The 24,717-nt window shown below is 41.6% G+C and overlaps 2 protein-coding genes across 3 annotated transcripts; one reads left to right on the plus strand and one right to left on the minus strand.

Moving 5' to 3' along the window:
* The first annotated feature begins 16,089 nt into the window (after positions 1–16,089).
* LOC109855870 (DNA-binding protein inhibitor ID-2) lies at positions 16,090–17,636 on the plus strand. The gene has a single exon (XM_020430548.1). It carries the CDS (start codon positions 16,569–16,571, stop codon positions 16,986–16,988), a length of 420 nt encoding a protein of 139 aa, XP_020286137.1. The 5' UTR covers positions 16,090–16,568; the 3' UTR covers positions 16,989–17,636.
* A 2,050-nt stretch (positions 17,637–19,686) lies between these two features.
* LOC109855869 (puromycin-sensitive aminopeptidase) lies at positions 19,687–24,483 on the minus strand. Of its 2 annotated transcripts, none has more exons than XM_020430547.1 (4): positions 24,160–24,483; positions 23,423–23,667; positions 23,098–23,245; positions 19,687–22,714 (listed from the first exon to the last, which is right to left on the minus strand). In XM_020430547.1, exons 1-4 carry the CDS (start codon positions 24,460–24,462, stop codon positions 20,633–20,635), a joined length of 2,778 nt encoding a protein of 925 aa, XP_020286136.1. In that variant the 5' UTR covers positions 24,463–24,483; the 3' UTR covers positions 19,687–20,632. The 2 variants fall into 2 exon arrangements, with proteins under 2 accessions (XP_020286136.1, XP_020286134.1); XM_020430545.1 differs by lacking the exon at positions 23,098–23,245 and adding an exon at positions 22,901–23,051 and having other exon boundaries at positions 24,160–24,482.
* Between the last annotated feature and the right edge of the window lie 234 nt (positions 24,484–24,717).

Consider the following 24,717-nt stretch of genomic DNA (forward strand, 5'->3'; position numbering starts at 1 on the left):
GAAGTTTTTGTAGAAAAAGTATTTTCTGAATTTTATTATCTTAAAAGATCGGCTGTGTGTTATAATCAATTAATTTTAAGATATATTTCATTTTTCATCGTAATTCCAATAACCTAGACAATTTGAATGGAAATTGCGGAAGTTTATATCAGCTTGTGCGAAGATGTGTGTCGCGCAGACCGAGTCACTTAAGTCTCGTGAGAAGACGCAGAAATGTCGAAGGCGAATCGCATGAAGGTCGTGAGACCGCCATCGGGCAGAAATTACGCTTCGCAAAACCGTTATCATGGCTCGCAAGAAAAATGATCTCTGATAAGAACACACGTGTTCAAAAGACGAAACGATCGTTCCCCGTAATCGTCAACATTGCTTCCACACAGAGATACGCTTAATAAGTGCGCACACCCGGTGCAATAGCACTTAATGAGCATTCCCACTCTCGAACTGAATTTTTTTTTTCTCTTTCTCACGAAATTTACGCGAAACAATGCATCCAATCGTCGATTATGCATATTGCAGACATGATATTGCGCGATGAGGATTAACGGCCAGCTTTTCAATTCCTGTAATCTCCTTCCCGAGGTAAAAATTAACAAACGATAATTGAATAGGTTGTTTTGTATTCACTTTGTCGGTTATGATTAAAGTGAATCGTAATCGATCAGTTGATCGATGCGATTGGTCAATTCCGTTGAACTAATCAAACGATTACGTTAACCGGAATTGATGAAACTGGCTGTAATTGTGTAAGTACATACGACACGTCGCAACGTATACGCACAGGTGGCGTTATCGGTACAATCATAGCCTGATTATTAAACTATAATTCCACTTCTAGAAGTAATACCAAAACATATATATTATGTTGTTGTTAGAATATTCAGACAACAGGTCAAGATATTTCAAAGATTTAATTTGTTTTTAAACGTCTCGAAAAATTACAGAAATCCTGATACGCAAAATTGACTTTTGCACTCGTCGGAATTATTATGTCACAAACAGAGAAAATATTTACAACGTAAAGTATTACACTCGAACAAGTGCCGCATCATGCTTCGATATCTATGTTTACGCTCTCCTTTTTTTCGTAGCTTGTCGCACACGTGTTAAAGAGCGATCAAGGTGGTTATCAAGCGAGAGAATTTAATATCATGAAATTTACTTCGTAGGCGGAATATCAAGTTCGTTTATCTTATTCAATTAATCTCTATGAATCGTATTCTTTATGCGCATCGCACGAAATCTCACTTGAGTATCTTTTTCCAATGCATATATATATATATATTAATGACGATATCGTTTTAATTGACGTTATCTAATAAGTATACGAGAGAGCGACAGTAAATTAGAACTCTTGAATAAAACAACATTTTGTTTATATTTTTTGCCTTTGTTTTGCATGTTGCATCATTTTATCAATTGATATTTTTTTTTAACAAAAATATCAATTTTAATTTATTATTAATATAATTTTCTGGACCGGTTAAACTCTTTCAATAATATCTTAAATTTAAAGTTATAGTGTGTTTTCTGTTTTCAAGCCTGAAATAATATTTTAATCTGTCGAGCAACTTCTACAGTTTTTGTAACAAACTGTAAAACGAGATATATGTTATAATATATAACATGTAATTGCGTTTCATTTTTACCATCTAGACCGCTATACGTTATCCTTCAATTATTGTTTCATTTTTCAGTTTTTGTAATAAAGTGCGGCGCTACCGCAAGCGTGTAAACCCCGATGTTTAACAATCGCAAAAAACTGGAAGGGACTTGCGATTTGCATAATGGCCTCGCATTAAAATCACGGTCGTCATGGCGTGCAAGTCTTATAAATATCTTCCAGGCGAAAAGGTCAAACGGGCCGCGCGCGCTCGCGTTCGTACGAACGAGAACGACTTCGCCGGACTTAATGAACAATAGGATTCAGACAGAAGTGAAAAGTGAAGGTATTCGGTCGGTCTCGCACACTCGGTTTTCCCGAGATCATTATGCATCCGGGTTAAATCGGGCTTACATCATAATTGCGCGCGACGGCTTATTACGGATCGTCATATAGTTCACATTTCGCGATTACTTTTAAGATCCATATTCATGAGACGTTCTTCCACACGCTGAAAACGATCGTTTTATTACTCAATCTCAACTCTGGATCTTTTATCCGATTATATCGATCGACGAGCTCTGGCGAGAAAATAGTCGAGAGAGAATCTTTCTTCGAAAATAGAAAAATTAATGAACATATTAATTGATGGGTATGTGCGTTAAGTCAAATATCTATTCTTAAGAACGCCCATTGGATACACAAACTCCGTGTCACGTACACACGAGATAAACGTTATCATGTTGGCCTACCTACACTCTACGTGTTTAAATCACATGTCACTTAAATATAAACACCTAAGTGTCGTATTTTAACATCTTTATTGATTTACATTAAATGTTTTATATATGTAATAAATTGTTAAATATAATTGTTAGTTCAAAGAACTTTGTACCAAAAGTTGAAGAAGAGAAAAAAAGAAGAGATATGATTTTGAGATTAACAGTCATAAATAATATTCAGTCATAGAAATTCTCTTGTGTGCGTGCTCAAGTACTTAATATCCTTGAAGTGCTGGGTACTTGAGTCTTCCACACACATGTGCCATTTAATTCTCTCTTATATATACACGCGTATCTATTTCCCAGGTATATTCTTACTTCTTTGCTGTCGGCGATACACGCGAGATTATTTCTACATTAGCAGAAATGTGTAAAATGAGAAAAAGAAATCAAATGACTGGAAGTCTAATTACATGAATCTATATCACGTGCATCGGCTAATTAATAAACATTACTGACTAATTGCAAAGCGCACGTAGAGGCGAGCATCGATTCGGCGAAACTTTCTACGCGAGCGTGAACGTGAATGTATTTCAAACCAGCAGTTGCCTCTCGAGGAATTGACAACGACGATAAAGTATGTACATACGTGGTGTGTCGCGCATAGTAGTCGCTCTTTATTGAAGAGTCTCCCAATCCTCTATAAAATTAATTAGTTCTACGTAGCGAAAGATGCTTGCGCAGACACGCGCGCCTCGGTATTACCGAGGCAATTAATTTGCAATAATAATCGTTTTTCATTCCTTATCAAATACATGGATCCACTCTTTTCTGCAACAAGATGCAGGAAACTTCACATGTTGAGGATATGAGAAACATTTTCTGTTTTTTAAATAAAAGCGAAAGAGAAAACGCGCTCATTACAAGAAATATGGAAGAAACGATCTTACCCGCAACAGACATTTTTTAAATCGAAGAACACGATAATTAATTAACAACTTATCTACGAAAGATTATTTGAGAATAGTCTGTAGTATATCTATAAAGCGCAGGATTACAAGCTTGCAAGAAGTATCGACAATGCCACGAAAGAAACGAGCGTTTCGCACAGAGCAAACAATAAAAGCGAAGAACGGAGGGAACGAAGCACGATAAAAAGAAAGTGGAAAATAAGATGGGTAAGCGCTCTCTGAAAGTGGAACGGACCGTGTGCGCCAGTGTGGGAGATAAGCGCGGATGAAGAATGCACCGGCTCTCCGACCGGCGCGGCATGATTTGTATCTCTCTCTTTCTCTCTCTCTTTTTCTCTCCGTGCTTCATCGTCCGAAGAACCGGAGTCTGCGCTCCGGTAGGTGCGCCCCTGACTGTCGGCTCTCTCGCGGCCGAGCCGAGTGCAGGTGCGCGCCCGCCAGTCTGTCGCCAGGTCCCCTCTCGATGCCACGGCCCCGCCGCCCGCGGACCCCGCCGTGGGGACCCCGACGACGAGAGATCGCGCACACACTATGGACCTCTCCGCTGCCCCCCGCCGTACGTTCGGCCGGCCATCCGGCCATGGTGAACAAGGTGCAAGGGGAAGAAAGGCACAAGTATCGCCGGCACCCACCTTCTCGTTTTCGTGCTTCTCTCTTCTTTTTCTCGTTCTCTTTCTTCCCTCGCTCTTTTCCACGTCTTCTTCTTCTTCTTCTGTGCTCGCTTGAATCTACGTGTACGTAATGGTCCGTCGGATTATTTCATTTAAATGTTTCTGTTTTGCTTAAACGCGCCTACGCGTTTCCATATAGCTAGTTTTCGCCGATCTTCAGTCTTTCTCGCTCATCAGAAATACACTTCTTACATTAGTCTCTGTCGAATCGCTCGTGCATATGTCTGTACATGCCGTGTTCGGAAGCAACACAACGATTCGTTTACTACCAATTGGTAGCAAGCACCAACAGGTAGTACTAGGTTTGGTCCTCGAGACAAGATCGTGTAATCCGGCTGAATAAATAGACGTGCTGTTCCATCATGACGTACGATAAATCGAAAAGGAATTTCCAACGTATGAGATAGAGAGAGAGAGAGAGAAAGAGAAGAAAAAAAAAAGATAGCCGAAGGATCGTCGGCTGGGTGGTCACTGTGTGTGGGAGGGACGACGAAACTCACCTGGGACTCTCGCACGGACTTGTCCCGACCTGTAGGTACGTGAGGCGAAGAAAAGGAATGCAAAGAAGAAATGCTCAGGCATCGCCGTATGTTTGACTTCGAATGCGTCATGTTGATCTCACAAATGCCGGTTGATCGTATGTACATCACTGCATTTGCATCGTTTGTACTTTCACACACACACACACACACGTCGAAACGAATTAAAATTTCTCAACCGAATCAAGATTCTTACGAAAGACCAACTAGAAATATAACGATTTTAGCGAATGTCATAAAATCAGAGCAAGAAGTAACTTATACTTTAACCAAGTACCAAGTCCCATTTAGTCTATAATAAAAAATATAACAGAACTTTATTTTTTACTTAAAAAATAATCAGATTTCGTGTAAGACTCGTATACAATTTGGTCGCCTTGATCCCTGGTTGACATCGGCTGGAATTTATTGCGCCACCACATTTGCAACCATTGCATCACCTAGCGTTTCTTTTTCTCTACGCCACGAATAAACACGCTCGCTTGTGTTATACGATCGCGTTATACGACTCTACTTCCGTGTGCCACATATTTTTGTCTCGCTTGGCTTTTTTTTTTTTTTTTTTTTTTTTTTCAAGGAAGTACCCGCTTTCGAGAGATTGAGGACGAAGCGAGGACATTCGCGGATTCTCGTCGTCCAGGTGTCGAGCGCAAAATCACAACAGCTGAACCTACTATACTACCATTAAAGAATCCACATCGGGTTTGCCCATTTGTAATTAATGAAACGCTTTAAAAGACACCTGTGCGACCATCTCTGCGTTGCGCACAGGTGGCTGCCTAGCTTGGCACGGCGATAAACCTGGGCTCGCACGCGTACAGGTGCGCTGCAGGTACGCCAGCACTCTGAATCGGGAATTCACCGCGCCGATACGATTGAAATGCCGTCACGAGGACTGACTGTTTGATGATTTTACGCTATCAATGCACTCATCGCTATCGTTCGCTATCGAAACGTTTTGTTCCTAATATTATTATTATTCTTATCATTATCATTATATGATACGAGTATTTTAAAGAATATTGATCGAATATCTGTCTTATTTGTTTAAAGTTTCTTCTTCATTCGCTCACTGTTTTCAATTAAATATTACAAAAAAATATATACACAGTAAATTAATTCTCGACGAGAAAGTTGAACTGAATGTTTTTTTTATTAGAGGTCTAATAAAAAATCCTCTTGAGATTAAAACGAGTTATTTTTTGTCTAAGAATATGTATATCGTATTGATAAAAACTCTGCGAGATAATGACGTGTGCTTATATTACTTTCTTCTAGAGATCTCCAATCTTTCAAGAAAATCAATCTTTCTTTTTTTTGAGAAAGAATGAGAATTCAAGGACGTGTTGCCTACGGCGGTTGCGTTTTTTTTTTTCGATCTTGGCAGAAATTCGAGCTCTCTCCCTCACGACGAGCGGTTGTGTCCTACACAACAAAACAACAACAACAACCGAGTTAGAACCGTGTACGCGCGATGAGACGAGGTAAGAACGGAAAACAGGCTCCCACGAATCTCACGACGCTTATTGTAAAGCCACGGGTTCTCTCGGAGGCTCTCTTGATACGTGTCAGTGAGAGCTACGAAATCAGCTCGAGCGTGAACGATGCACGTGTACGCGATTCCGATTTTCTCACGAAGTGAGAGATCAGAAAAAGTATCGAAAAGAAATATCGGAAAGAAGAGAGAGAGAGAGAGTTTCCTCTTTTTATCAACATGTTGATGATTGCACGTTTATTTTATAGAGAAAGTTTGACTTTTACGACGTCTTATGTTTTCAACTCCAACTTGAGTCGGAAAGAAAATGAAGAAAACACACGCGTTGAACACAAAGGAGGCGTCGAAAGAAAACAAAGCGCAGCTGTGAAAAATTAATATCCTCGATATTAAGAGTCTCGTGCCGCTTCGATAACGATACACAATATAATAAAGCCTCGTACAAGATTCAACCATATGCGCACTTACGACGGGTCACACATCAGCTCGTATATACGGGCGTTTACCGCTCCACACATCATATGGTCGACTTATGAATGGTATCTGCACACGTTCCCACGTCACTGAATGAGCCTCAGGTCCCTCACGTCCGACCGGCGGCGGCCGGATCGTAGCCGCCTGTATTCCTCGTGTGTAAATCGTCCAATTCTCATCTCACATTTCCCTTTCCTATACGGTATCCTATTAGTATTTGCTTCGTTCGAGCGCTGCTATTGTTGGAGAATAAAAATTTTCGCACAAAAATCCGCGCATTCCATAAACAAATCTCTTCCAAGTTGTGATCGCTTCTCAAAAACCTAACAATAAAAATATTTTTTTTTTTACAAAACGACGAAAAGAGGGAAGAACGTGCCAAAAACTTAATTTACTCCTTCGAGTTCTAAATTTGTTTTAATTAAAAAAAAACCTGAATATTGTAAGGTATGCGATGCGTGGTGCGATAACCGCGTAATCGGGCGTATATACATATATACATCAGCCTCGACAAGAAACAGGTGTCAGCTTGTAGCCGTTGCTACGGTGGCCGGCTTAGATTGCGGCACTGACAGAGACGCGTCGGACGGATGGACGACCGGACGAACGACGACGGACACCTGCACGCCTCCGATTGTGTATGTAAGAGATCAGCGGATACTCCTCGCCAGAGTCCTATCACCCTCTCTCACATCGTATATTTCGTCTTTCTCTCTCCGCGCGCGAATCCTTTTCTTCACATTTCGCGGTGCCCGCAGTTGATCCTCCCACGGTGCGAGAAGAAGCAGAATCCAGCAATATCACGTACACGCATGAGATAAGAAGAGAGATCATCAGAAACCGAAAGAAAACCTGCAAGAAGTCGAGAGGAACGCGGTGAGGAGAGACTGCTGCTTAAAATGGAACGGGCAATAATGGCGAACGCTCGAAAGAAAGAAGAAGAAAGAGAAAAGGAGCGACGGAGAGACCGCACATCGCCAGGTCTTCACGCATACAACGGAGACGCTTCACACCACGAAACACGCGGTCACTCGTATTCCCTGAGATAAAAAGAAAGAGAAAAAAAAGGAGATCAGTGTTAAAGAGAGATAAACGCCTTTGAGAAACAAGGTTGAACGAGAGAGAGAGAGAGAGAGAGAGAGAGAGAGAGAGAGAAAAAGAGAAAGAGAAAGACACGCAAGTGACCACGGAGCTGACGAGGACAGCGATGAGTGCGAGAGCGGCTCGATGGGTCGCAACGAATCGGAGAAGGACGACGAGATTGGGTTATGTCGGAGGCGCCGTGATTCAACCGAACGCGCAGGTGTGCCGCAGACTGGCCGGCGCCTCTCTGGAATGCAGGCCCCCCTTCTCCTGCCGCCGCCGCCCCCCCTGTCATGTCGGTCTGAGTCCCCCTTGTTCCTCCCGTTTCTCACCCAGGCCCCCACGGGCTCCACCGTCGTGGTGCTGCGACTTCGTCGTCCACCACTACCATCGCCAATTACGGCACGCAAGCGCAAGTGCGGGCGCACGGGCGAGCGAACGGGCACGTTGGACGACGTACGTATTTGTATGTATGTGTGCGCCTCAACGACGCTACGTCACGTCCTCTCACGGCAATCAGTGCAGCTGGCCACCAACGCGTTCCCACGGGGCCAAACCAACCAAGCTAGCTTCGGTCACCTTTGCGCCAGCCTCTCTTCTTACCTGTCTTCTCGCTCTTTCTCTTTTTCCTGGTCTTTCTCCCGAGTTGCGACTCCGCCGATCCTCTCGCGCCCCTTTCGTATCTCTTCTTCTTTGCGCGAGCGTTTCCTCTTCTTTTTTTTTTTTTTTTCCCCTCATCCTTTCTCTCTTCTCCGTCCGTTCTTTTATATCTTCTCGCTTTACTTCGTGAAGATCGCCCTGCGCCCGCGAGCAATGTTTCATTACCTTCGGAAATCGATACAGAGTAGCTCGAAGCAGTGCCGACTCTCGCAAAAGAGAAAAGGATTTATTTTCAAATGAAAAAAAAAAACAAATTGTCGAAATAAGATAAAAACCGTAGAAAAAAAAAAAAAAAATACGATACTTGTCGCGCATTGTCGTTTCACATAATTAGGAAGAGAAATATTTCAATCTCTCGGTTATTTAGAAATGAGACACATGTAAGACCGTTGGATAACGCGACTGTGTTGCGCAGCCAATCTTATTTTATGTCTTAGAATGCGATTACGGTAATTGCTAAATATGAAACTCGCTCGGAGAAGAGAGAGGCAGAAGAAAACAGATCTCTCGAACGAAACAGAGAAACTTTTGTAGTACTTGCGATGCTGTTACGTGCCAGACGGAAAAAAAAAAAAAAAAAAGTGCGGTGTCAAATAACTCTCTCTTAACTGGGCGCATTTCTGGACTTTTTCACGTCTCGCCTAGTTTTGGAACATGAGCCGCTGCGAGTCGAGTTGAGAATTATGAGACGACATGGGTTATTGGAAGGGTCACCCGTAATCGATAAGAACCGTAATTATTGTTCGTTCGTTTGCAGCAAGCGCTCACGCGTCTCTTACGACTAAACACATATACGTATAGTGACTAATGTTTAAATTTTCTATATCAAAATAACGTCTCTTTTATACACAAATATATTACATTTCCTGTATTGTATACAATTGTCGGTAACTTCAGAAAAACAGATCAAAAAGATTTCCGTGATTCCAGATGGAAGTTGAATGACAATTGCTAACTTCGAACCAGGTGTCGTATACAGCCATACTTCCAACGAGCGCGATATGGTATTTCGGAACGACTTTACCGTATTCATGGGCATGCCTCTATTATCTGTTGATTCTATAAATGTTCGCCGACAACCCCTGGTAGTAGTAATACCATTGTGCGTCTTCGATTTGTAGAAAAAACGGTTGCCTGCGGAGAATCGTCGAGTTTTCATGCCAACATACCACATCGGGGGTATATTCAAGGACACCTGAGAATACCGAATGAATTTTCGTACCTGCGAGCCGGAGAGAGCGCGGTCGATATTCTCGCGCTTTATATCCTCCTCTTCAATAAACGAAAAAGGTTTTGCTCCACTTCGCGTCGATTCACTTCGATCGTACGTTGTGTATCGCAAGTTCGTAATAAGATAATTAATAAGCAAAAATATTAAAAAAAAAAAAAAAAAAACGCTTGCTATCTAGAGTGACTCGACTTATCTCATCTTCCAAGCGCGACAATCTTTTGCAGAATGCGTGTAACGCGGCGTGGAATTCTAGACGGCTGCTTCCTGTGAAAGTTGCGAAATAAGCGGATAGCACACCAATCTGGTAGATCTCGCCGCTCGAACGTGTGTGTTCTAGATCGCACATGACAACGAGAAGAAATAATAATAACGAGACGCGTATACCTCTCTCGGTGACGGGGGGGAGGGAGGGAGGGAAGGGAGAGAGAAGCAGGTCAAGATGTTTCTCGCCCCGTTAATGACTCGCTTCGTATGTGCGGACACATACGTCCGCATGATGATGCCCCCGCTGCCTCTTTCGAGGATATTTTAAAAACGGATGACGAGAGTATTTTCGCGGTGCAAACAGCCGTTTGAACAGCTGCGCAAATAGCGAAGAACCGCGCGCGCTCTTCCTTGGCGTGATTTCTGTCGCCGCGCGCGCTCTTCTTTGCTATTTGCAATTTTATCCACCGTCAACCAGTCTCGCGTCGAACGACGCTATTAAATATTGTCACGACGACTCCATTCCAATTTTCAAATCGTTATGTGCATTTCGGATTTTTTGATCATATTAAACAAGTGGATTATTGACACGCTTAACAAATTCATATTGAACAGTGTAGTTTTTTTTTTTTTTTTTTTTTTTTTTTCAACTGTATTTTGAGCAGTGAAATAAAAACAGTGTAGTTTTTTTTTTTTTTTTTTTTTTTTTTTTTTCAACTGTATTTTGAGCAGTGAAATTGCTTTTCCTCTTTGAAGCATATTTCATCGGTTCGACGTACTCGTAATCAACGTCACAGCGTTTGTTCGATGAACACACAGAGAAAGAGAGAGACAATAAAAAGAATGCAAAGAGTAAAGAATAGAGATAATAACGAAAGAAGAAGCGAGATGAGTGTTAAAATGACGGCAAGACCTGCGCAAGACGAAGAAAGCGTGAGCGTATATAGCCGCCTCCTCTTCCCCCCGTGCCTCTTCCTGATACGATGTTACAGTCTTGTAGGCAGCCGGGGACCGGGAGAGTCGCCCCACAGCTAACACGTGCAAGGCGCACGTGCACTCCGGAGAGACCGACCGACCGCTCTAGCCGCTGGCGCACAATCATTGGATGCCAAGATACACTCGGTGGAATAATTTTCGACGGAGCGCTCTCTCATGGTCTTCTTCTCTTTCTCCGTCTCGGTTGTTTGGCCGAGCAAAATCGAAAAAATTCGCCGCGCAAGGAGAACCGGCTCCCATTCTCGTCATCACCGTCGTCTCTCGTCATCATCAATTCGAGACGACCGCAATAATAAATGATCACGCCAATGTTCTCGCGTTAAAAAAAAAAAAAATGAAAATTACACGTCAAGACTTTGTTTATTTTTCATCACAAGCGCAGAGAGAAATTGATGTCACTCGCGTATCAGTTTTTAGATCATTGTTTTGAAGTATGTATACCCCCTATCAATATATATGTTTTGTTTTTTCTTGTTGTGTATCTGTTTGATTGCGTCACATTAATAATTGTGGAATCATTCTCACTTATCTTATTTGGAATCGTTTCGTGATCGATGAACAATTGAGATAATCGCGTTTTGATAGTAGAGAGAACGATGTGTTTCCGTATATATGTTTACGCGATTCTATATGTACATATATACATACTAGTACGTTCGTTCTAAACAACTTATACCCAAATTGAATAAATCATAACAAATACAAAAAAACAATTGGTAAATCTCAACCAAAAATATATATATATATATATATATATATATATATATATAAAATAACAAGATTTCTTCAAAATTAAATTATTTCTTTCCGCTGTTACGTCTCTCCCAGTGTTATCGTGTTCACATACCTGTGTCTGGAAACAATTATATAATTATTGTATAAATTCGTTAATATATTTTATTATGTAACTTTTTCTTTTATTATATATTATTCTAAAAAAAGTTACATATGTTGCACAAAATATAATATATATATATATATATATATATATATATATTCTAAAACCTCTGCCAAAAATTCATTATTATACGTCGCGAGACATATACTCTGCTTTCTATACTCGTGCTACTTGTCTCGCAATTTGCGCTTGACAAAGTTGCGAGGCGAGATTCGCATTCCCCTCGTTCGAACGGGACAGTGTGGAATTAGTATGCAAAGGCGCTGCTGGGTTAAATCGGCCGTGTAGCGCATTTTAAGGGAAACTCTCGGCGGTCTCTCTCGCTACGCGACGCACGCACGCACGCACGACGGCGCTCCGCAAATTTATTCGTAAGAATATACGATACGTGCGTATGTATGCGCGGCGAGAGGTGAGCGCCTACTATGCAGTTCGCTATCTCACGAACGGATACGACATGGCAGAAGGAAGCGCACGATTACGGGGCTCACTTCGATGCATTCCCGGCGTTGTGTGCGCGGCAGCTGTGTGCGAAGATGCGCGCGTTTCTATCGCGGTCTTAATTCCTATCTCTCTCTCTCTCTCTCTCTCTCTCTCTCTCTCTCTCTCTCTCTTTCTGTCGTCTCGATTTTCGTGAACGAAGGTGAAGCGCGGAAAGGTAGAGGAATCACAGGGTGAGACGACGCGCTAATTATAGGTGCGACGCTTTTTCTTCGCGTGTTTCAAACGCTCAAAGTCCTGCCTCAAATCATCGAAAAAAAAAAAAACAGCTATATATAAACATAAATAAGATATAAACACAATCGATGAAAATCCGTCGAGCCGTTTATTTGATAGAAGAATAATCGGAAGAGAAAAAAGAGTTTTTATTATAAATAAAGTAGGTTCTCTTGGTTTTTATATACACATGTAATTAAGTACGTATTATATTCGTAAAGCAAGATTCACAGTGGCGAACTCTCGACTTTGATTCTCGAGTTGAAATTTTGAAACATACGTTATATTCAAAGAGACTACTTTATTATTTTATTAAAACATTATGTTCGTAACGAGAAGTTGCGCGGTCGCCAAATTGTTCGCGATGCGCAAACTTCGAGATTCGACTCGGTTCTCGCTAATGTGTACTCCGCTTCATAGAGATTCATTCATTCAACACGTGCAAGTTATCACACAGATCCCAGACGCGAAGACGAGTTTTAACACGCAGCTATTTCTCACCACGATCGCTATTGACGGTGATAATCTCGTTTTATCAGATACGTGAAAACGAACTCAAGAAGACGATGCCTAATATTGATAATCGCGCGAGCTCTAGCTGCGATCGGGGAGGGGGAGGGGGGGAGGGGGCGGTTTTATCACGATGTAAAATATCTCCTCGGTACATTCAAACTTCAGAATACATCGATAACAAATCGCGTCTCTTATCGAGCAAAGGATAAGAATTTTCTTTTATCTGCGTGCGAACAAGAATTACAGAATGCGCTCAAGTGCAAGATGAGTACGGACGAACGAATCAACACCTGGGCGGCTGATCCGGCCGAGTCACTTCCTTCGGTGATTCATGCAAAGCGCGGACTCGTGAAGTTGTTGGCTTGTGTAACTTGAACGTTACAGTCAAAAAATTCAAAGTGCGCTCTTCACACACACATACATTTATATTATTAAGATCGTCTCGCTTAAGATTTCGTTGCATAATACGACTCGTTATAAGATATACATTCCACAATTGACGTTTCTTTACATAATTTTCAATGCGCGAAAACGGCGCGTATTAAAGAGGAAATTGAGCAACTTAGCGAAACTATAATTTCCGGCGTTAATTGAGCAATCTCACCGATGAAGTCTGTGATGACTTCGTAACATTTGTGCGCGGAATGGTTAGAAATCTCAATGAAAAGTATCAGTAAATTCTCTCGCGCGGATACAGCAAGCGGCGGTTTTCTCGGTTTATTTATTCCCGGGTCAAGGGAACTTCACTTCTTAAACTCGAGGGTCAAGGAGTCAATGAGATCCGGTTGCTCAGGTATGTAACCGCGCAAGTGTCTGCCCGTTGAGTCTCACGGGCGTCTCGCATTCGATTTTATTCCCTGTAATTTTCCACGGAATTGTTTCTCGTGCGCTTCTCCGTGGAAAAGAGAGAGAGAGAGAGAGAGAGAGAGAGAGGGCACATATCTCTCTCAACAACCGTGTCGCGAAATTATGCGACGAACATGTCGTCGCGCTGTACTGAATAACGATCGTTGCCGATAATATCCGTGAACGGCTATCTTTTTACGCGCCACATAGGCAGGTATGACTTGCCTCTTTTTATCTTTATCGGCGCAAAAAAAAAAGGAACACGTCGTAACCGCGTATATTAGTGAGCTGTCAAGAAATATTGCGAAAGATCGTCGTATTATATTTTTATCGCCATCTCAGTCGGACGCGGATTGGACGAGTATCAAAGTTGACGCGTGTTCCACTCGCCCCAACAACAACTCATCTTTCTCATCAATATACTGTCACGTGAAAAAAAAAAAAAAAGATAAATTTCGCATTCTAGAGAGAAATATCGCAAGTGTCTCTTTTTTTTTTCACCGACATTCTGGTCACGCGATATCGAGCAAATATGAGACAGCAAGTTTTTTCTACTTCAGACGCGCTTTGTCTTGTAACTGGTTTTTTCTTTGAATTAACTCATATCGCCAGGTTCTCGTAAGAGAGAGATAAAAAAAAAAAAAAATACATCATATTTTCGTTTACTCTGATATACACTTATCATTAAGAAATTATTAGATCATCATTTTGAAACCAAATGTACGATAACTCGCACTCACTATGTGCACTTCATATCTTTGTATTACAAAAACATACAATATATATATTTCGTCATTTGAATTTCATATTGCCAACTGTTGTTTATTTAAAAGATTTTGCAATTCTTACGTACGTTGTTGATATGTACACAAATGAGTTTCGAGGAGTAACAGTCAAATTTCTTTACAGTGTGGCAATCGTATATCTCTCTCTTTTCTCTTTCTCTCACTCGCGTGCGTGCACTTTGTGCGTTTAAATTTATTAAAAATTCCGAAACATCGTGGTTTTTCTCACTTGCAGAACTACGACGCGGAAGCGCAAGATTTCCGCAAGCGAGGCCCCGTCAATGATTTCGCGCGTCCACCCCGCTGCCCTCAATTGTCTCATAGGTCATTTGTTTCTTCGGACGAGTGTCGAGACGCACTCTCTCGTTTGTCCAGGCGTCGGTCGCCTGGAAATTCTACGAAGCGTGTCGCCGGCTATTCCGGCCAGCTCTCTCTTCTTTCGTCGAGCGAGCACAGCTATTCCGCTGTTCTTTTTAATTTGCCGCGTACAACAACGCCACGAACAACAACGGGCGCGGGTTCTTGTCTTCGACCGATAACGACAGTTCGATTCATTCGGAATCGCGAAAAGAATACGCGCTTAAGTATCGATACTCGTAAAAGAGAAACAATTGGACATTTTACACGCAAATAAAAGAGAAAGCGATTGATTTGACTTTATTTGATTATTTTTAAAAGAAAGAAGACGCGTTGAGAGAGTTTTCAACGCTTGTCTTTTTAGAAGAAACGCAGAAACTAATTTGTTTTCGATTACAACGGACTCCAACGCAGGCGTCTTTATAATACAACGTAATTGCCATCTCGAGGCGTCTGTAAACAGAGGCGCGTGATTTATTCGCGCAACGTTCGTCGCTGCAGAAAATTGCAGCCGGATTCATGGTGTACAGGTTAGTGAACAACCGTCGCCGTACGTCGGGCATGTAGAGAAAGAGAGAGAGAGAGAGAGACGGTGGTGGTCGACCAACCGCCTGTTACGGTGTTGGTGGCGATGATGTCTTCGTAGTGGTGGCAGAGCCGTGATGGCTAGTGGCTGGCGCCGCCGGACGTTCAACAATGGTCGCCCTCTCCTTTCCCTTCTCCCTTTTACGCTCCCTTCGTGTTCCACCGACGCCGCCAGTCGCATAGTCGTCAAACACCCCCGACTACTGATAGCTTCGAATCGAATTTCGCGCGTTAGATTGATAGTTTGTCTTTTGTATATTCGCGTTCACGCGGGAATATTATTTGGATCACAATTTCGTGCGACTTAGCTGATTGCGCTAAATGTAAGTAAATTGCAAGTCACTGTGAACGTCAGTAGAGCAAACGATGAGATAACATCTATGTAAACGAGTAAACTGAAGTAAAAAAATATCACAAGAGAAGAAGTAGAAAATAAAAAAAAATTTTAAACTTTGGATATAAATTTGAAAAATATGATACCAGAGTGTAAAAAAGATTAAAGGTCTACCATACCAGAAACAAACTGTTGCTTCTATTTTTACATTAGAATCGAAGAAAATTGAAATTTTGAACTAAATTGATGGGAGGAAAAAATTGATCGTTGATCAAAGTTGCGCGACGCTCGAAGCCGTCACTACTTCACTCGGGCAGCGATTGCGCCGTACAAATGGTAGAAGCGTCTCGAGGGTGCGCGCGGAGAGCGGGGTGGCGCAAGGCTATAAAAAGACGCAGGTGAGGGGCGGAGGCCAGTCTGCTTCGATCCGTCCAACGATCACGATCTGAGTTGTAGCTTTACAATCGGTTCACTCTACATCCGCATGGAATAAGTGATCAGGAGCAGTTGTCACATTCGTCACAGCTATCTCGCACGAGGATGCGGTCACTTAGTGGGAGCTAAGCTTGTGATACACAGGACAGGTCATCAAGTAACGTGTGTGACTATACTGATTGGATTTGGAGCAAGAGAGAAAGAGCTTGAAAAAAGTGCGTCCACTCTGGATTCGTGCATTTTAACAAATTTTCGTCTCTGTATTCGACAGCTCCTACGATCGATAGGAACATATACACACGCGCGTGTGTATATGTGTATGTGAGTGCGCCGTGGTGGACTGTCGTCGAACTATCGCACGCAGCGTATTCGCAAGCAAGCGTCGGGAGGAGGAAAGAGCGAGAGAGTGTTGTCGAATTGATCGACTCGGACTGTCGCCACCAGCAGTAATGAAGGCGATGGTGGTCAGCCCGATGGGTGGCCGTGTACCACGATTACGTCGCCATGTCCTGACGCTCAACGGTCTGGGCTTCAGCTCGCGAATCGCTCGACGTGATCTCGAAGCCGAGGAGGTGGCCGCTTACCTTACGAAGCTGCGCTCCCTCGTTCCGGACATGCCGCGCAAACGGAGGCTTTCGAAGCTCGAGGTGATTCAGAGGGTGATCGAGTACATCTGCGACCTGCAGACCGCTCTGGAGGAGACAAACGCGGGACATCAAGAAAACGCGAAAACGACGCAACCGTCGAGGCAGCCGTTGCAACCTCTGCTGAACACAGCCACGATGACCGCCACGACGACCGTCTCAACCACCGTGACGTCCGTCGTGATGACGACAACGTCCCCCGCCGCGACGGTCGCTGAGCGGTGACCTGCCGGCCTGACTCATTAAGGTACAGGTCGCATCGAGGTCAACCTCCTCATGGACTGATGTTAGATCGTCCTGTTTTGTCTTCGAGAGCGAAGTGTCCGAAGATTTTCCGAATACTTCGGACGTCACGTAGACTCGACCAAGAAATAGGCTCGCCACTAGGCTATCCCTGACTTGTGAGGAGAGGAGGTACATTAATCGTTCGGAAGAAATACACCGGAAGGCCATTCGAGGGCGCGCCTGCAACCGAAGAGATAATACGAAGATGTAAAAAAAAACGATGAAGAAGGACGCTTGATAAAAGAGAAAAACAAAAAAAAACAAAAAACAAAAAAAAAGAGCGAACTCTAAGCCCGATTTCCAAGTTCTATTCTTCTCTCATAAAGGGAATTTGTAAATACTTGTACATAGATTCGTATATCGCATTCCTCACGTGATCTCTTTCACTGTTGTAAGAGAACCTGGCACACAGATCCCCTTTCAATTCTTTCTCCTCTCTAGAATCTTATACCATTCCAATCTCTCCAATCGACCGCGTGATGTCTCGTCGTGAGATCAGATTCGAAAATGAACACTGTACCTTTGTCCGAATTTTAGTTTGCGAAATTAATAATGTATAAAAAAAAAAAAAAAGAAAGAACAACGCAAGAGAGAGAGAAAGAGAAGGGTATTCTCAATTAGTTCATTCATTTCAGAGTTTTCGTACGGCGATCACTTGGAAATAAAGTCATTACTCGATCCAATGAAGTATCCCTCAATGATTTATTCCTCATCATAATGTTCACAAAATGCCGCAGATGTCGAGATCTCACTTTTGTAACATTTGAGTCATTAGCGCCCCGCCCAACTGGTCGCCGATCGATCGCCTTTTCTTGCACGGTCCTCTCTTGGGAAACGCTTTAATTGTCAAACTCGCGTTCCTCAGCTATCCTTACGGTTTTAGCGGCAAGAAATTTTTTATTTTGAGGAATTGTTACGCGCGAGATGAGTTCAAGATTTCGAGTTAAGATGGCAAAATTAAACTTTTGCACGAGCACTTTTTGCGAAATTGTACTCGTCGCAATTAAATTAAGGGTATTTCAGGTCCCGTTCTTTTTTAAGATTTTTGAGCTCTACATTGTATATCTCCCTGGTATCTTTGTTATTGTGTACGATTATTGTATGTGTTAAATAGTCTCTTATATTATAATTTAAGGGGAGAGAGAAAGCTCTGATTTCCTCTTCTAAACCCGCGTGGATATTGTATATTTACGAAGACTGAAAGGCTGTAAGAATACATCATTGCGCGGGCGTATTCGCACACATAAAATAAATACAAACTGTGTCTATAAATTACTTTTCGTCACATTTTATGAATGAGTGCACCTTGTTCTCAATAGATACCGATTCCATTCATCTCTCTCTCTCAAACATCTATACACACACACACACACACACGTATTTACAACTTTATTAAATAAAACCATAACTTTACATATTTCTAAAATTCAATTTTTTTTTCTATGACATTAGCTTGACAAAAAATACGGTTTTATTATACGTTTATTTTTATATATTTTTTAAAAACGCGATATATATTACTTCGAGTAATATATAAACAAATAATAGTAACTATTGCACTTCTTAAAACAAACGCAAATTTATTATTTTTCTATAGAAAATATAAGAACAATTTATTTATTTTTAACAATACAGCTTTAAAATGTATATATATAAAAAAAAAAAAAACTTCAGAAGCGTGTTTCCTGCATCGCGTCTAGGAACCATAAATCCGCAAGGATTTGGTGATATCGGGAACGGAAGGAGGTTGGCAGAAAATGGAAAGGGGAGATTAAATAGGCGCACGTGCGCGCAACAATCCACGCACACGTGCGAGGAGGGGTGGCGGTCGTTCGTTGTTACCACCATCAGTCTCGTCGGAAGGCGAAGGATGTGTGCGAAACTGTATAAGGGCGACACGTCGTTCTGGCGGGGTGTAGGAGTTCGCAAAGTCCGTATTGATCGTCTTCTGGCGCGGGTCACGTGCACGTTCCTGGGAACGCTCGAGCAGGGCTATACCCACGGGAACTGACTCCAACCCCATGTCCCTTGACATCCTCTCTGTTTCCTCTTCTCCCCTCGATCGCTCATGTCCGCTTTTCTTTCCTCTGATCTGAGAGAGATAGCGAATAAATGAGGGAACGCGCATTACCTCCTAGAGAAGTCGGGCAACTCTTCGTAAAAGCATTCGTCAATATATGTAGCATTTGATTTTATAGCCCTTATTTGGGAGAAATGTTGCTTTTGCGAACAATATAAACGTTTTATATAGTCTGTGGTATTGCTTTTGTGTTATTCTCGCTTCGATTTTAAGCTGCTACTTCGAAAGTTCGTAAAAAGCAGTGATGTAACAGAGGGGAGAAAAGTAATTCTTTTTAGAGGAAGAATAGAATTACTTGATAACGATTGCCAACTGGTGATGGTGAATGGCACGCTGATAATAGAAACGAAGTCTGACTCACTATCGGGGATCATCTTCCTTCCTTGTTTCGGCACGTGCAGCCATCAATATATACAGGGGTTTACTACATCCCACAGATACATGTGACGCAAAAAATGTCATTCGCAATATTATACAAAAAGTATATATACAAAAAGTCCACCCCCACACGTTTTTATTTTTTTTATTTTTTTAAAGAGATAATTCACACAAAGTAAATATTAAAAAATTGCACATAACTTTTATTTGAAACAGTGTCAAATTTTTTTGTGGACTCTCTTGTAAAATATCGACGGGATCGAGTTTACACTCCTATATCATATATCAGTAAGATATAAAAAATATAACTTAAAAAAAGTGTGTTATTTGTATTGAAATAATTTATCAGCTGTGGTAGATTAGTTTGAATTGTGTTTATTTCTATCATCAGAAAGAATAATTTTTTATCATCACAAATATAAGAGTATTCCTTTTTAATAAAAGAATAGAAAAAAACATTCGCATTGTGTAATTACCCCATAAATACTGCTGATACAACTTTTAGAAATGATCGACCTTTCAATTAATAAATTCTAAATCATGTTTTAAATATATTTTACTGCGGTATGTCATCAAAAATAAAAGCTGTAACAGTTGCATAATATATAACAGTTTGTTGTATACAATAAATTTCAACTTTTATCTCCAGTGACAAAACATCCAAAATAAATTGTTGTAAATGCCATCCCCTCTATGACGAACTAATCTACAAAACCAGTAAACGAGTAAGAACACTGTAAAAAAAACATAGTGTATCAAGATGACTCGTCGATGAGGTAAGTGTGTACAAAAACGATATTTCTACTCGTTCTCGCGCAATAGAGGTTTTTCAATTAATATTACGAATTTGTTTTTCTTTTTTTTTTCTTTTTTTCTTTTTTTTTTTTTTTTATACGCCAAGCGTGCGTGATACACATGATTCGTATTGAATTATCGTTCTCGTGATCACAATTGGAAGTGAAACGAGAAACCGTATATGTAACTGATTTTGCTCTTCACAATATCAAGCAATATTGCGTGAAACCTTCGTGCTATAAAGAATACAAACCAGTTCACACGCAATTCCAAATTATGCCGATGTCCAATTGATTTATCAAAATAAGATAAGGAAAACAAACTGCGTTTACTAGACCTGAGTGGTCAGATAATCTCTGATCAAGTCCTTGTCCCGGGCGAGCCACGCGACATTCAGCCTAATGGACTCCACGCATTGTTGCACCGTTCTCTCAGTGCCCGGAGTCGGGTGACTCTTGAAGAAATTCTCCACATCTTTGGCTTGTTCCTCGGTAACAAAGTTCTCCGTGGTGAACTTTACTAGCCGGGCCAACAAGAAACCGCCTTCGTAACGATCCAACAGCGTCTTCCATTTTTCTTTGAAGAAATTCCACGCCATCAGACGACCCTTATACGACAGACCTACCGACATGATGGCGAACACGGTATCCTGTGCTCGGACCTCCTCGCTCATGGCGAAGTCCAGAACCTCTCTCAGCAAAGACTCGTCCTTGATCGCACCGAGCGCCCGTAAAATACGCTCTTTCTCTTCTTGCAAGTCGGCGTCTTTGTACAGTTTGATCATGGTCTCGTAAGTTTTGGCGTCGCCCACGGAAAGCACAGCTCGATAAACCGGACTGCGCAGATCGGCGGCGAGCGCAGTTGTGCCGTTCACATGAAGCTCGAATCTCTTCTTCGCTTCCTCAATGGTATCCTGATCGTTCAGAGCTGCCATACGACCTAACACGAGAGTTCTCAGTAACGTGTCCAAATGACTCTCGTTCGGCTTAGGATCCCAACCTAGCCTGCTGTTGACATCGCGAAACAGATTGCGTCCGAACGCTTTGAAGGAATCCTCGAAATCTAAGTGCGAAATGAGAGTGCCGATTTTGCTCAGAGTGTTTACTATGGTAGACCACACAGTGTAATTGTCCTCATGTTGAAACGCCTGCATGAGCTCGAGCACTTCTACGGTAGACGCATGACTCGCTTGTACCATTGCGAAAAGATCGTCCAGCAGACCGAGTCTATCTAGAGGAGGCAATGTGTGGTCCTTGATCCCGGGTAACAGTAATGACAGAGCGGACTGGCTGTAACGAGTTCGGTAGAAGCCAATTGTACCGGGATTGATCTTCAGCCAAGCGCCCTCGGGAATATCTTCGATCACGAATTCCTTGGTTTTCGCGTCTAATATGCCGTCGTATACCGCTTTGCTCGGATCTTTTGACGAGCTTATGCTTATCGGTATGAGCCACGCATCATCCGCTTCGGTATCAACCGATCCGTCAGCCAGAAATCTTTCTTGAGATAACGACAAGATTCTTACGTTGTTTTCGTGACGATGATCGACTTTGACGACGGGGAAACCTTGTCTCTTGGTCCATGATGACATTACTTTACGCACAGCTTTATTACTGGCTTCTTCCAGTGCGGCCCAAAGATCTTCAGTCTCTGCGTTGGCATAGCTGTGTTTCTTCAAGTACAGATTCATACCCTTTCTGAAGTCGTCATCGCCTATGTACGCGTGCAACATACGAATTACGGAAGCGCCCTTGTGATACGAAATATCGTCGAAGATCTCGTCGATCTCCGAGGGATGACCGACTGGCACTTCGATCGGATGGCTGTTCTTCAGAGCATCCAGTTCCAGCGCTCGAATATGCGTATCCGTAACAAATTGCGTCCAAATATCATATTCTGGAAATAGATGTGCGACACAGAGAAACTCTACGAAAGATGCGTAGCCTTCGTTCAACCATAAATGCGTCCACCATTCCATTGTTACGAGGTTGCCGAACCACTGATGCGCCAGCTCGTGTGCTACTATCAGAGCGATCCACTGTTTGCGCACTGCTGACGTGTTTTGCGGATCTACTAAAAGACAGGTCTCGCGGTAGGTCACTAGACCCCAATTTTCCATTGCGCCTGACGAAAAATCAGCGATTGCTATGAGATCGATCTTCGGTAGCGGATATGCAATACCAAAGTAAGTCTTGTAATAAGGCAGCACCTTGGTAGCGACTTCCAGTGCAAATTGACCCTGTTCCTTTTTTCCTTTGGGCACATAAACTCGAACTAACACACCGTCACTAGACGTGTCCTCTATGTAATCAAAATCGCCCACCACTACGGCTACTAAGTACGTCGACATAATAGGTGTTCTTTCAAAAGTCAATGTTTCGTAGTTACCATTTGTAACTTTGTTTTTCACAGGCTGAAAAATAAAAAAAGCATATGAACTTAACACATTTTTATACATGTATATATACAATACAAAGCAACTCTAATATATAACATATAAAAAGCACATTAAAGAAATATATAAAAAAAACCAGATCATATAGAGAAGCAAAGCAAAAAAAAAAAGCAAATAATATTGCAGATGCCGGTCGTTGCTTACCATATTGGAAAGAGCAGTAAGACCAATTGGTACTTTTAGTGTAATGTCAAACGTGGCTTTGAGCGCCGGTTCATCCCAGCATGGAAAGCAACGTCTAGCATCTGTTGGTTCAAACTGAGTAACCGCCGAATGCTCAATTGTACCATCCTCTCTGAAATCATAAAAAAAAGTTCTATACTATATTAAAAGATTCTCACCATGTTTGACAAGCCAACAAGAGACATCTGAGATGGAAGTCTAAGGTGTATATCAAAAGTTGCTTTGTATGTTGGATCGTCCCAACATGGAAAGAACCTCCGAGCTGATGTGGGGCACAAATAAGTTACAATGCAATTACCATTCTGCCTTTGAAAAAGCAAAATACATAATTTAAAGTATCATCTTTATCTATCTTTTATTTAATTATGTAATAAAAGTAACAAACAATAAATCGATACTATTAAAAAATTCTCTTTTCTAATTAGATGAACTCATATGACTTGCTTATAAATTTTGTACATTTATAAAATCAAATGTTCTCACCTGCTGTATTTGCTCCTGTAGAAGCCCTTCATTTTATCATTAATCTCTCCCACAAATTCTATGTTCAAGTACCCACTTTTACCAAGTGGCAAAGCCTCAGGAAACACCAGCATGGCTGTTTCTTCTGATGCTGATAATTCAATTTTCTTGGCTGGAATAGTTTTGCCATCATTTCCATGAAAAACTGCACTCTTTATATCAATTTCCAAAGAATTCAATACAATGATTCCAGTTGAGCTCTCCACCTGTGTTCCAAAACAAAAAGAATTAAATATGATGAAAAAAACAAACTAATATAAAAATCATGTTATTGTACAAGTGCATCTACAAGATACAAATCAATGTAAAATAAGAAACAGATGTTGATAATTATCAGTCAAAAATCAAATTTGCAATTGTCTGCGGTTGTAAGATAAGACTGATAGAAATGTTTACTCTCTCTCTGATTAGATTTAAATTTAAAATACTATCTAAATAGCTGCGATAAGGAAAACCGGTTATCTTTGAAATCTCTTCTTCGTAGTTGCACTGTAATTCGTTTTGTTTGCACTCAAAATCGAAATAAACACGACTGAGAAGAGAGAAAAAACATGAGAATGAGTACAGAAAGTGCAATTATAGAGAATAGACCTTTGGTTATGTTTGCCATGTGGAACACTTTGCGAAACTTTGCAGTTTATTTGTTTTTTTTATTTGAAAAAGAAACAGCAAAGCATATAAACAAGATTCTAACTTACGTTGAGATGCACATTCTCCGTGCCGTCGAAGGTAAAGGCCTTAAGATTTGGCGTCAGAGTGATTTCGTAGTGATAAGGGCGAACAAACAATGGCAGACGGCGAAACGGCTTTTTCTCCTCGCTCGACATCGTCTCGCTCGTTCCGTGATCGTGTGCTCGCGCGGTCTGCGGTTTTATTTCGCCGTTCCCGACGGTACTCACTGACAACAACCGCTGCAAGGTACTAGAAAAGACTCCCTTCTCTTTCTGCTGACTCACAAAGCGACAGCGCACAACTACACGTGCAACAACGCGCGAGAACATAACTTTGACATAGCAGCAAGAAAGAGAAGCGACCAAGTATATCGATATCTTCTGTTGGTATCGACTATACACTCGATACGCAACAAAATTCCTTCATCCGATGTATCGCTAAGGATCGATAAAAGTCTGCGCGGACGGAAATTTGACGCAACTCCGATTCAAACTGGATCAATTAACCCACGAAGCAAATGTTGACACAAAGATTTTACAAAAAAAGAAATAAACAAGTAAACAATATTTAATATACACAATTCA

The sequence above is a fragment of the Pseudomyrmex gracilis genome, unplaced genomic scaffold (genome assembly GCF_002006095.1).
Source record: "Pseudomyrmex gracilis isolate BER0280 unplaced genomic scaffold, ASM200609v1 scaffold_101, whole genome shotgun sequence".
Taxonomy (NCBI): Eukaryota; Metazoa; Arthropoda; class Insecta; order Hymenoptera; family Formicidae; genus Pseudomyrmex; species Pseudomyrmex gracilis.

Bases quoted from the DNA above. Each gene is read 5' to 3' on its own strand.
- LOC109855870 (XM_020430548.1), top strand. From the start codon at position 16,569: ATGAAGGCGATGGTGGTCAGCCCGATGGGTGGCCGTGTACCACGATTA.
- LOC109855869 (XM_020430545.1), bottom strand. From the start codon at position 24,462: ATGTTCTCGCGCGTTGTTGCACGTGTAGTTGTGCGCTGTCGCTTTGTG. The intron at 23,668-24,159 runs GTAAGTTAGAAT...TTTGGAACACAG, and splicing joins CGGAGAATGTGCATCTCAAC to GTGGAGAGCTCAACTGGAAT. The intron at 22,715-22,900 runs GTAAGCAACGAC...TTTATTTTTCAG, and splicing joins TTACTGCTCTTTCCAATATG to CCTGTGAAAAACAAAGTTAC.